Raw genomic sequence first — 12,906 nt, forward strand, 5'->3', positions numbered from 1 at the left:
AAACAATACTAGTTAAAGGAGTTATTCGGTTAGCGTTTGTATAGTATTAAACAAACTAGGGCTGTCACAATATCTGATTTACTATACGGTTATCAAGGGCAAATTAAATCACTGTTATTGACAGTACCAGTACGTTGTGGCATCCCTAGTCCAACCTCGTATTTTGTTTCACAAGACACATAGACATTTAGGTAAAATATCCAATCTGTTTTTTTAACCAAAGGGGACCATGGAAATTCATTACCACAAGGAAGTGAGTCATATTGATTTGCAACAAAATGAGGGCACGTAAACCATGGCAAACATTTGTACCAAATTTAGAAAAAATACTTATGCAATTTAAAGGGCGAGGGGAAACGCACTGTATCAAGCGCAGCCTCTGTTGTAACATAACCTGATGGTGTGTGGGTGTACGTGGTGTGTGTGGAGTTGCTTAACATCCTGTGTACCTCATGTTGCTTGAAGAGGTTTGCAGCACACTCCACCAGAAGTGCTTGCATAAGAAATAGCAGAAAAATGACGTGCCCTCTTCAGAAGCTCTCTAGAGAACACGCATGTTGCCGCCTTTCATTAAAACAGCGGTGCTGCTAAGCGCAACCCATTGAGGCATAGACATCGTTCACTCCCGGCTCTTTGAAGATATATGTTTACCGGGTACTGATTTCACCTCCTTCTTCCTTGTGAATTACAAAAGCTTTCTCGCTAAGTGACTTATGCATCACAGAAATTAGGCAATCACTTGTTATTCTCATGCAAGCCACTTCTGAAATGAATGTCGACATGAACCCGTTTCTTCTATAATCTCTGCAATATATGGTGTGGGGAACGGTTATTTCAATTGCATTCTACCATCATTAATGTCACATTTATCATGCTTGAACGTACCCATCTGGCTAATACACCGCAGCCCACATGGTATTACATTCATTCTAGTGCAAAGGGCCTTGCAAGGGCAATTTGGAGCTGTTGAAATAACCTCAATAACTCCATTTCCCTCTAATAAGATAAGCTCCTTGGGGGAACGACCTCTAAGCAATTGTACAGTCATTTTTGGGTCACCTTATGGCAAAGCGGGGGGTGTCGGAGGGAGACGTAGAATGCAAGATGTAAATGACTGGCTTCCATCTTGCCACCTAGGGCCGGACTCAAATTAAATTCCACACTAGGTAGCCATTACTGTGACAGTCAGAATAAAAGAGACTTGGAAATGAATTCACAAATGTGTTTCACTCTCTGTTGAGGCGCCAACTGTTTTGCAAATATTTTCTTTGCTGGGCCCTCATTTCTGTCTGATTTTCAGAGCGAGCGACTCCTTTACTGGCATATGTTTACATGTTATGAACGTTGGACGTCTGCTTTGGGCATCCACTGCTTGATGCAGATGAAATGCTTTGGTTTTAATGATCAGTATATTATACTATATATTAAAATGAAATCATTTTAAAAAAAATTTAATAAAGTTATTATGAAGTGATACCCTTATAATCTTTAAAAAAAATTATTGTAAGTTATTTTTAAGGGTTCAACTTAATGCGCATAACAGTGAACTATTGTCTCTGGTCTTACCTCTCTGTGAAACATAAAATTGCTGGTAATTTTTAACCCTTATCTATGTATATTGCGTGTCGACAGCACAAATTATAAATTATAATTATAGTGTAATATTGTAAAATATTCTGTACTGTAAATAAATACTGTAATTGGGGCTGTCAAATGATCAATCGCGTCCAGAATAAACAATTGTGTTTACTTATTATATGTACTGTGCATACTGATTTTGTACTTATAAACACATACACATACACATACTTGTATATATTTAAGACAAATATCAAAATGTATCAATGTTTATATATAATTTTAAATAAATATAAATATGTCCTAATTTAATATGCATATATGTGTATGTTTTTGTGTTTATGAATACAAAATAATTGCACAGTACACAGACACAAATGCGATAAATGGTTTGACAGCCCTAAATAAAATATTACCAGTTTGTGTTGTGGGGTACTTGTCCAATAACTTTTTTGTTTATATATAACTATAAAATGTACAAATAGCTTAAAATGCAGTTTGCAGTGTACATCTCTGCAATCCAGTATTTCTAAAGGTAACATGATCTATACAGTATACAAAACCTGTAACATAATTAATATCTATTGTATTTGTAATATTAAGGATTACTCATATTGTGTTAGTATTGTGCATACTGCAGTATATGGACGTATAGCAAATGCTGAACAAGAGGAGTCCTTGCTCTCAAAATCATTCGCTAACAATCGCATTAAAAGATGTAGACTGAGTTATGATATGTTTAACATGGTGCAGTTGTCAAAATGTACCATAACATCTTTGTCATCACTATATTTGTAGTCTAAATAAAACTGATTAAAGCCCTTATAAGAGCTCACTTCAAGAGTTCAATATGGTGTGCATGCTGGCTTCATTTAGCTTTAATGAACTTAAAGATGTTAATTGAGCTTTTGAACTCATTTTGGTAGTTTACTCCACTTTGTGATGTATAGGTTAATTTACTGACTTGCAGAATAAGGAGTTGTTTTGGTGCATTTCGACAGCTGTTCCACATTTGCCTTGTCTTATCTCAGACTGATGCCCTAAATCAGTTTGTTTCGCAGTCAAGATGCGACAGCCCATAAAGATTGATGCGTGTGCCCTTTTATCTCCTTCCATCTGTGTTTAGTCAATAAAATCATCTTACCAAAAGCTCTGCCACCTCCTGAAGGAAAACCTCATCAAACTGAATGTATTGTGTTCCTCATTCCTGAGACACTCTCTGATTTCTTTCTGTCTGAAACTTCTGGGACAAGAAAGAATTCTGGGGTTTTATCAAGCCAGAGAATGGCTCTCTACACATGCGGAGCATCAGACGGCATTTGCTCGTGACATCGATTGGCTAGTCGATTGCATGCGTCACGGGAAATGTGTGTTTGTGCCTGTGAACTGTATGGGGTGTGCAGGACCTGAGGATGAGGAGGAGATAGAAAGAGAGATGTGCTTTGTAATGTCAGGTGTATTTTGATTACAGTAAGGTTTAGAAACATCCATTTATTAAGTCAAAATAAATTAGCATTCAGCTCATGAGCGGAGTGTCTGAAATGTATAGTTCCTTCTTTAAAACCCAGGTTTAAAAGGTGATATATTTAAAAAGTCTATATTAGCAAAGGTTGACCTCAGCACTTCATTGTTAAAGTCTTTGTTTAGACAAAAAGGCACCCGTTCTATATAGTGACCCTTGTGACCATTCCCCCAAAGGGATGAAGCAGACAGTGAGCACATCTAAGGTCATCTTCCTCTTATCTCCTCCTCTGTCTGAAGATATCTTGCTCCTGGCTTTACAAAACCCGTCTTTCACAAAAGCCACTAACAAAAGCATCACTCTCCATTAAAACATATTAACATACCAAATAAATGCCACAGACTCGGAAACCACTGTTTCATACATTTAACATTCCAGAGCAGTGGGTGTCGTGTTCAAAGACAAGTCTGAGTCTGTTTTCCCATCACGCTGTCTCTCAAACGGTCTATCTGGGCCGACACTGACCAACCTATTATTTCGTTATCGTTTCAAGAAACCCAGTAAACCTGGCAGTGTTAAAACTGAATGAACAAGGCCTGTTGGACAAATTGAAAAACAAATGGTGGTACGACAAGGGAGAGTGTGGCAGCGGAGGAGGTGATTCCAAGGTCAGCCCCAATGTGACAAACCCAGCGGGTAAAACCATCTCTACCATGGGGGGTAACCGGCAACTCGTGCTGACCAAACACTCCAGACTAAACTAAAATAATCCGGTCTCAATTTTGTGAAAAAAGTTTGATACAAAGTAAATCTCCCAAAGGTTGCCTCCACATCTGTTCTCCATGGCAACCAGTCAATAATAGCAAATCCTGTTCATGTTATCCCGAATGGAGTGCTTGCGGCCTGCCGGTTACCCAAAGTGATAAAATAATACACATCTCGCAGCAAGGAGCGAGGCGGCATCGCCAGATGGAGTATTAATCCATATCACTTTTACAATGAACCAACATGTTTCTGATATGTGTGTGCAGTCAATTAAAACAGACAAACCCAAAAGTTCAGTTGCTATTGATGGGAATGTGTTTAATGTGCATGAATAACATAACATAACATGGATAATGTTATTTATGTTATTTCCCTGGTTGAAGAATCCCAGTTAACCTTGCGGTGTTGAAGCTCAATGAGCAAGCCGTCTTAGACAAACTGAAAAACAAATGGTGGTACGATAAGGGGGAGTGTGGAAGCAAGGACTCCGGAAGAAAGGTCAGTTCGCACATCTAGTCCTGTTCTCTTCCCCTCAGTTAAGCCCCCCCAGCACCCCTACAGTAGGTTCAGTTAGAGCTCTGACGCAGGCGGCTCTTACTCTCTCTCCAGGGCTCCGCTTTTAACTTCCAATATGTTCTGGTAGAGATCACATTATAAGGCCATAGATCTACCTGATTGAAATGAATAAATGGATGTTTGGAGATCATTTATATCTGATTCAATTTAACTCCGTTAAATCTGCTGTAAGCAGTTTGTCTTTTTAATAACACTTGTGAAATGTCCTACTTGACAGATTGAAATACGTGTCCTGAGTGAGATAAAAATGTTTCTGTGATAGTCCTCTAACGGCAAAAATAATCTGACTGCCGCATACATGTCAGACAATTGAAAAACTCGAAGTGGAAATTACAAAAATTTTAGGAGGTGGCTAATTCCGATCCATTTGTGCAATGTAAATTGTAGAAATATGAAATACTGAAGCCCCCCCCAACGCCACTCCTTAATCTAATGTCACTGGTGTGAAAACGAAACAAAGTAAAACGTTCAAGATCGTACGAATTCATACGAATTAGCCACAGCGTAAATGGTTATGAAAATTATTTTTGCTGCTAGTGCCGCAAAGGGTGCTGACACACATCAGCTTTAATGCACTCGTAGATGTATAAATAAAGTGGATTGACATACTAAACTTGTTCCTGTTAAACTATACATTTTGTAACACAACTGTAAAAGCCGTATGATTAATGCATGGTTTTTAAACTACTAATCCATGTGTAAATAATAGTATGGCCAGCACCAGGAGTCGTGAGAGAAAGAACACTCTTTTAGATGGGATGACTCAGTCTATGATACACTCACTCTGTTTAAAATAGCCTGATGGTCCAAATGGAAGTCTGGGGAGAGATCGGTCACATTGTTCTGGCCGTCAGTAAGAGATCAGCCTTTCTCTTGGTCCTTAGCCTCTGTGTTCTCCCTCCTGTCTGCCCTTGAGGTATGCATGTATTTGGATGCAAACCCAGTGGACAGCTGACTGTAGTATCATAGGCCCTGGCCACTACACACCCATTATACCAAACCCACCTGCATGACACACACAACAACTTTCCTTTTCAAAGAGAAGAGATTAATCAAGTTTGTATCAATTTAAAATAAAAATATCTTAGCCCCCCCCCCCCCCCCCCCCCCCCCCCCCTAGAAAATATGTTGTCATCATTTATTTAATCTGTGACTTCCGTGGAACACAGAATGAAATGTAATGTGATTATTCTTAGCCAAATCTGCTGTATGATGTCTTATGCTGTAAGACATTTTGACCACTTTTATATTTTAGTAATGCTTTTGTGTCAGATATTAAGCTTGAAAGTGCCAGTCCGTATTTTGATATACGTGTATGCAGATAATGATCAGCATTTTCTTAGAAAGTCTTAGAAGTTTGAAAACAAACGAGGATGAATAAATGATGACATGATTTCATTTTGATTGAATTGTTGCTTTAAGCATAAAAAGATTAATGTCCTCTTGATCAGTTGTCAGTGTCATTAGGAAATAGATATGTTAACATGTTTTCATAAATAGGTTTTATTCGAACAACTACGAAACCACAAATTCTATTCGATTCATGTCCAGTCCTGCATGATCGCCAACCACTAATATAGATGTCTGACTGCAGCTTTGACACTGTATGTTTTAGCATCTTGTAATTTAATGGAGATTAAATCAACTAGAAATGATGGGTTAAATACTCGGTCAGTTGAGACATGCATGTTAGTGCATGAATGCATGTTGTTAACTTTAAATGACCGATAAATGATAATAAATGCCATATTTTAACATATGTTTAACATAGTTTAGTTAAATGTGTGGCACTTGAAGTAGATAGTTGTTGCTTTATAAATCTAAATTAACACGTGAATTTCATCAAAAGCAGTTAAATCTTTTTTTGACCAAATAGTCCAAATATTTTTTATGTTAATAACATTTGATAACACTTGAGGATTGTTTAGAGAACCTCTTTTTCTAGACTATATATTTTTATACTGGTTTTAAATAGCATGAGTAAATGAGGAGAGATTTTTCATTTAGATCTTTTTTTATAGCTTTTAAAATGTTGAGCAAGACAGCTTTTATTTTATTCAGCATTCAATGTTCAGGCATATATGAATGAAATGTATAGAAATGAAAGTGTACGTATGTGCACAACTGTGTCTTTGTCTAACTGTCAATAAGCTCATAACACTGACATCTCCTCATTGCTCCCTTTCCTCCTATAGGACAAGACCAGTGCTCTTAGCCTCAGCAATGTGGCTGGGGTGTTCTACATTCTGATCGGAGGTCTGGGTCTGGCCATGCTGGTGGCTCTGGTGGAGTTCTGCTACAAGTCGAGAACAGAGTCCCGCAGAATGAAGGTGTCCGCGCGGGCCACACAGGCCTTTCACTGCCCAGCCTTAGACAGCAGCTACACTGAGCTGCAGAGTTATGGCCTGTACGGTGGCGACACTGTTAAGATATAAAGCTCTCTGGGGTAGGAGCCTCGAGTATCGCGGAGAACTAGACCACATCCCGCCCGCGTAGAAGCCTAACCTGCTCCCATCTAACCGTCGCCAGATCCAAAGCTTCTGCTGGTCACTCTCAGCAATTGCTCTCTCTTTCTCTCACCTCCTCCTCTTGTGTTTTGGGCTTTTCACACTTGTAATCATTAACCCTTTGGCCAGAAGTGGAGGAATGATCAGTGCTGCTCAGGGCCATTATTAACCCTTGGTACATGGAATTTTGAGATATCCTGCTCTTTCTTTCACGCTTTATCTTGGATTTGTAATCAATCTTGTGTTGGATGGATGGAGATTTATATTGTACATTAGTAAACCCTGAGTTAACATTCTTATTTGCATTTTAATATGGTTAACAGATTTGACAGATGGATCAACTGCTTGTCCATCTGTGTATCCATTAGTAATTGTCTTTTTGTTGGATTTGTTTCTTTTTCACTCAGACATTAAAGCTCAACACAAAACACATGAAACAACATGAATAATTAAGCACTGAGACATGTTTACGATTTTTTCTCAATTTTTTTAATTCACATAATTATATTGTATATTCTTAAATGCTGAATATATTCAACCCAAATATATATTTACATCTGTGTGTTATAGTTATATTAGTTATATTGACCCTGCAAATGTTTTAATATATGACCAATTACTAAAATATAAATAGTTATTATTATTTGCTTTTTTTCTCACATTCTACTTTAATATTCATATTTTAAATATAATATAAGGACACAACATAACTTTGATTTGTACATACTTTATTTGTAGGTTTTGATTGCTGAGATTGCTGAATTGAGATCCTGCAGAAACCACAAGAAGCTCTTGATTCTAAAGGGGATCCAAAACTCAAATTCAAGTTCTAGTTTGAAAAGTTATATTAAAAATTATTTTTTTATTATTTTTCATTTATTTATATTATTACTTTTTAGTAGCTGTTGATTGACTGTTTAAGTCATAACATTTTTAAAAATCAGGATTTTTTTAGAATATGTCGAAGTGGGTCTTTGGGGTCAATTTAACACAAACATAATTTAGGGGCTTACCGAGAAAAACTCAGAATTTTTAGTGTGTGGTTTCATGATCCAGAGCTATTAATTTGACAAATAGAACTGGCCTTAACCAGGGATTAAAAAGACTAACCAAGGGTTAACTGAGCTGTAGTGTGAAAAGCCCTCATTCTATCTGTTCCACTATTATTTACATAGCTAATATTTAATTTCATCTCTCTCTCTCTCTCTCTCTCTCTCTCTCTCTCTCGGTCTCTCTCGGTCTCTCTCTCTCGGTCTCTCTCTCTCTCTCTCTCTCTCTCTCTCTCTCTCTCTCTCTCTCTCTCTCTCTCTCTCTCTCTCTCTCTCTCTCTCTCTCTCTCTCTCTCTCTCCTGCTCCTCTCAGATTCCCTTTGTCCGCTAGCTGCTCTGTCCATAGACTAGAGTTTTGTTTATACACATGGTGTCTCTGTTCATTCATAAAGCAGAGCAAGTGGTCCCTCGAGACACTGCAGGTCTCTGTTTTCCACCATATCTCCAAAAATAGCTTGTCTAGACCATTGATTATACACCATCAGTGAGCTCGTCTGCTTTATAAGACCGGCGTCAGCCCGTTCCTAATGCACTTTTGCTTATGCGTTTTTAATTTAAAGTATCAGGCGATAATGTATCTCGTAACATGTAATCTGCAAACAAAGGTCAGACTGACAAATTAAAGAGTTACATGGTGACACCTGCAACAGGCCCCTGGTGAGCATCACCCGCTGTAAATACAGGTAGATCTGAATATACAGTATATGACGCAGTATACCTATATAACACGGATTTATATAGATTTGCTTTGTTAATTCTAATGACAGCTGTCAATTTCTCATATTAGGCAAGAAAGACGACCAGCTGAACAATTAGTCTGCATCATGCATAGTCTTCATTACCCAACGCATTTATGTGCACAGCTATGAAATCGTTCCCAGATTGGAAGAAAGTGATTTAAAGGCACATGGTTTCAGGCCCACTGACTATAGTGACATGATCCTCACAAAAGACGCAATGAAACGATATTTCTCACTGGAGTTCCACACCGCCGTAGCAGATTACGCTCGTGTTACACGCCTTTCAAAGCTGTTTATTGTCTACCCACATGTCAGAGATGCTTTACAGTGTCAGCTTGGGTTCGAGGGCCTTAATGGTGGTCCTGTGGGGTGCAACACAACAGCACCAGCAGGACAATTAAAAGTTGACAACACTTTGTAATGTAAATAAGACTTTAAACAACAAGGAACAACTGGAGGGCGAGTCAATGATGACAGAATATTCCCTTTAATGACAACATTCTTTTCCGAAGTATTTTTTTTAGTGTGTGATATATGCTGCATCAAATGGAATTGCAAAAATAATTGACAACGCCCCTCATCTTTATTGGTCAGTCGAATATATATTCCTACCCTAAACTCCAAAGTCCCCGTTTATAGTTAAAGGCTTATCAATGTGGGTCATTGAAACCTACTGTGTGAATTGCTTGAATTTAAATGATATAAAACAGCTTGTTATTCTAATTCAAGTGAATTGTAAAGCCAATGGACAAAGTTGAATTATATTTTTCAGGTTGAATTTGAAACAGTGTATATTATTACCCAGCCGATCAACACTAACAGATTTTTCAAAACCAACACAAGACAATAATTTAATTTACAACGCTTTTTCAGAAATGTTGTTTTTCAGAAAATAATTAGAAACTAATTATCCAGTCATCACATAATAAAACATTTTATGTTCATACTCCATTAGGCAGATGCTTGAATCATCTTTTAATGTCTCCTACTGAATTGAAGTATCTTTTAAACACTTCTGTGAGTATTTCCATATGCTGTCTAACACTGTTGTGTCTCCATCCCAGCAATCCATCAACGACGCCATGCGCGGCTCCACCCTGACCCGGATGAGTGGGAACGGCAGCGGGGGGGAGAACGGGCGGATCGTCACACATGACTTCCCCAAAGCTGTCCAGACGCTGCCGTGCATGAGCCACGCAGCCACCATGGGCCTGGGAGCCTCTGGCATGTGATCAGCTTGACCGAGCGACACGCGTCACACGAAACACACAGACCTCCCGTTCACATGCCGTCTGCCCCGTGTCTGTCTGCCCGCAACAGACGCACGTACTGCCAAAATGCACTCTTAAGACTTCTCAGTGGACAGCCACCAATAAAACTCTTTTTAAAAAAAGACAAAGTATAAAAAAGGGAAAAAGATGTGCTGCAATAACAAGCCCATGGGACTTTTTTGGGGGAAACGTTGTTTGTTTATGTCACATAAAAGAAGACAAGTCTTGTGTCTGATTTGACACTTGCGCTGTGCCAATATTATAAACCTGTTTACTTCTGTCTGAGTGCAATATTTTAGTTTATATCAGTGTTCAGCAATGTCGTCTCTAAGTTGAGTTTCTGTGCAAGGATTAGATCACAGAGATGTTTTTTGCACAAATATGTTCTACGAAAAGACAAATACATTGTTTCAGTAAGTTGCTTTTCCTTTGCCGTTAGAAAAGAGTTAGAGTAAACTTAGCCTTTTGCTAATGGGTAAGATTATATTCATTATGGATTCAATGTCCATACCGAAAGACAACACTGGACATTTTTCCCCAAAAGTGACCCAAAAATAAAACGTCTGTTATAATTTACTCACCCTCAAATTGTTTCAAATCTGTATACATTTCTTTGTTCTGGTGAACGCAGGGAAAGATAATTGAAAGAATACTACAGTTCTTAGCCACCATTGACTAGTTGGAACATTTACAATGGTAGTCAAAAAATCCCCCCAACTGTTTGTTTTCCTAAATTCTGAATATATTTTTTGTGTTCAACAAAAATGTATAAAGAAAATTTTCCTACTATGGTACTCAACGGTGGCCAAGAACTGTTTGGTTACAAGCATTCTTCCAAATATCTGTCTCTGTGTTCATCACAACAAAGACATTTATACAGATTTGGAACAACTTGAGGAAATCGTGATTAACGTGAGTAAATGAAGACAGAATTTCCATTTTTGGTGAACTGTTCATTTAAAGGAAAAGTTTACACAAAAATGTAAATTCATTATTTTCTCACCCATGTCATTCTAACCCCATATATTTTCTCCAGTGGAACACAAAAGGTGAATTTTTTAAGCCACTCTAAGTCAAAGATGGCTATCACCAAATGAACAGAAACGTAAAGCCATATACAGTAACAGAATTATGTGAAAACAGACCACATTTCATTTTTCTTAAAAAATTAAAAATAATCATACAAGTTTGGTATAAAGCCGAATAGAGTTTTCATTTTTGGGTAAACTATCCCCTTATTTTCAATCACTCTGCATATTGAATATTTTAAGAAACATATCAGCTCATTTAACAACCTGTTGATAGTGTAAATACACTGATGTAAATCTGAAAGTGAGTGAGGGATCAATTGGATTTGTTGTCGATCAGTAGAGCAAGTTAAACTTTATTACCTTACTCTGTGAGTTCCCACCTCAAAGACCTGCATAGCTGCTACGCCTGCTCTCAGGCTCCATACCTCATCCGAGATTTGGGAGAAAATCCACCACGTGTTTGATCACCGCTCCATTTCGGATCTCTCCCAAGAGGGACGCCTCAAATTTAAAATGTTAAGACACCTGCAGTTAAACACTTATATAGTTATTCCCAGCACAAAGTATCAGATCTCTATGAAGTAAAGTCGTTGAAAATACAAGTTATTCTTTAATGGCGTTTCCACAGCAAACGCAATGAAACAACCCTTTTACATACTTTGTGGATGATTTATTTACATGGTTTATGACTCGTCCAGCACAGAATCTGCACAATGCCCTACGTTCATTTGCACATCCTTAGCCTCTGGAAATTATTTAATTATTTGTCTCATTTGATAAATCTTTTCTTTTAAAAAAATGTGTAGATTCTGTGCGCGCCTGTACTTCACATCACATGTCTAGAAAATTCTGTTTCAGTAAATAAGACTAAGAAAAGAGAGTAACAGAACAGCTGCAGGATACAAATACTGGTGAAATAGAAGCTGTTCCGTCCTGTATACACACTGTGCAACATAGTTCTTCATGATATGATGTTTGTGGAGATATCATTGATCGGCTCCCGGGGCGAATCTGACCTTTCTGAGCTCTAGACTTTATCACCGCGGGCCTATTCAGCCTTCCCTCTGCACACTGCCATTGTTCCACAAACACAACACACTGTGTCGCCATCAAAATGCTTATTTCTCTGGCTTGGGTTTCTTGACACACGTTTTATTAGGCACAGAACACTGCATTCATTTATGGACTCGTATGAGAGCAGTATTTTATACGCTTTAAAAGATTTGTAAAGTTCAAGTGAGACATTTAACATTTTTACCGCTGCGAGATTTTGAAGAGTTGACCGAACTGATGTTTTACACATGATGACGTGGATATTTACACTGATGGAGATGTTGATTTTGAGAGAAATCTGGTCGGGGTTCTTTGTGTTTCTGCTGCACTCATGTTAACAAAAAAATGTCTTATTTTGGGGAGTTTTTAATGCACATTTATTATTCGTATTTGACAATTTCAGTCTTGACTGTTTTATTTGGGACATTTTTGTTTCTTTGTTTTACTTGTTATTTTCTGTTGAATACAAGAGAGATGTGGTTGAATAAATTTACTGGAAAATACATTGTCAATAATGAATAAAGCAAACCGAAATAAAACTTTTTTAACCACAGTCATGCAGAGCCACGCTTTTGTTTTAATAAGATAATTTATAACTTAATGCCAATATTTATTTATTTTATTTGTAATATATTTATTTTATTTTTGTATTTATTTATTTTTGGCGTGTTTTTTTATTTGATTTCGATTTTTTACGGTTATCGTAAGTGTCATTTCTCAATTTGCACGAGAATTGTCAATTGAATTTGAATTGTCAGTACTTAACAGAAAGGCGTCTTTGTAGAACTGGTGTTTAATGTGTTTCCAGCAGAAGATCTCTAGAGTTCGAATCATTGTAGAGTATTTTAATAACAGGAGCTTCTGCCATAATCAC

At 37.6% G+C, this 12,906-nt stretch overlaps 1 protein-coding gene across 5 annotated transcripts in view; it reads left to right on the plus strand.

The window, feature by feature from the left end:
- The window catches only part of gria1a (glutamate receptor, ionotropic, AMPA 1a), a 62,908-nt gene extending 50,326 nt beyond the window's left edge, over window positions 1-12,582 (plus strand). Inside the window, exons 14-16 of one of the 5 annotated variants that reach the window (XM_079480547.1) lie at window positions 3,594-3,708; window positions 6,577-6,711; window positions 9,742-12,582. In XM_079480547.1, the coding sequence (XP_079336673.1) occupies window positions 3,594-3,708; window positions 6,577-6,711; window positions 9,742-9,909 (418 nt within the window). In that variant the 3' untranslated portion in view covers window positions 9,910-12,582. Of the gene's footprint in view, window positions 1-3,593; window positions 3,709-4,188; window positions 4,460-6,576; window positions 7,323-9,741 lie in introns of those variants that run through there. The other 4 variants (XM_079480548.1, XR_013787963.1, XM_079480550.1 and 1 more) reach the window with 4 other exon arrangements.
- Window positions 12,583-12,906: the final 324 nt, after the last annotated feature.

This window comes from Barbatula barbatula (assembly GCF_947034865.1).
Source record: "Barbatula barbatula genome assembly, chromosome: 18".
In the NCBI taxonomy this organism is placed as follows: domain Eukaryota; kingdom Metazoa; phylum Chordata; class Actinopteri; order Cypriniformes; family Nemacheilidae; genus Barbatula; species Barbatula barbatula.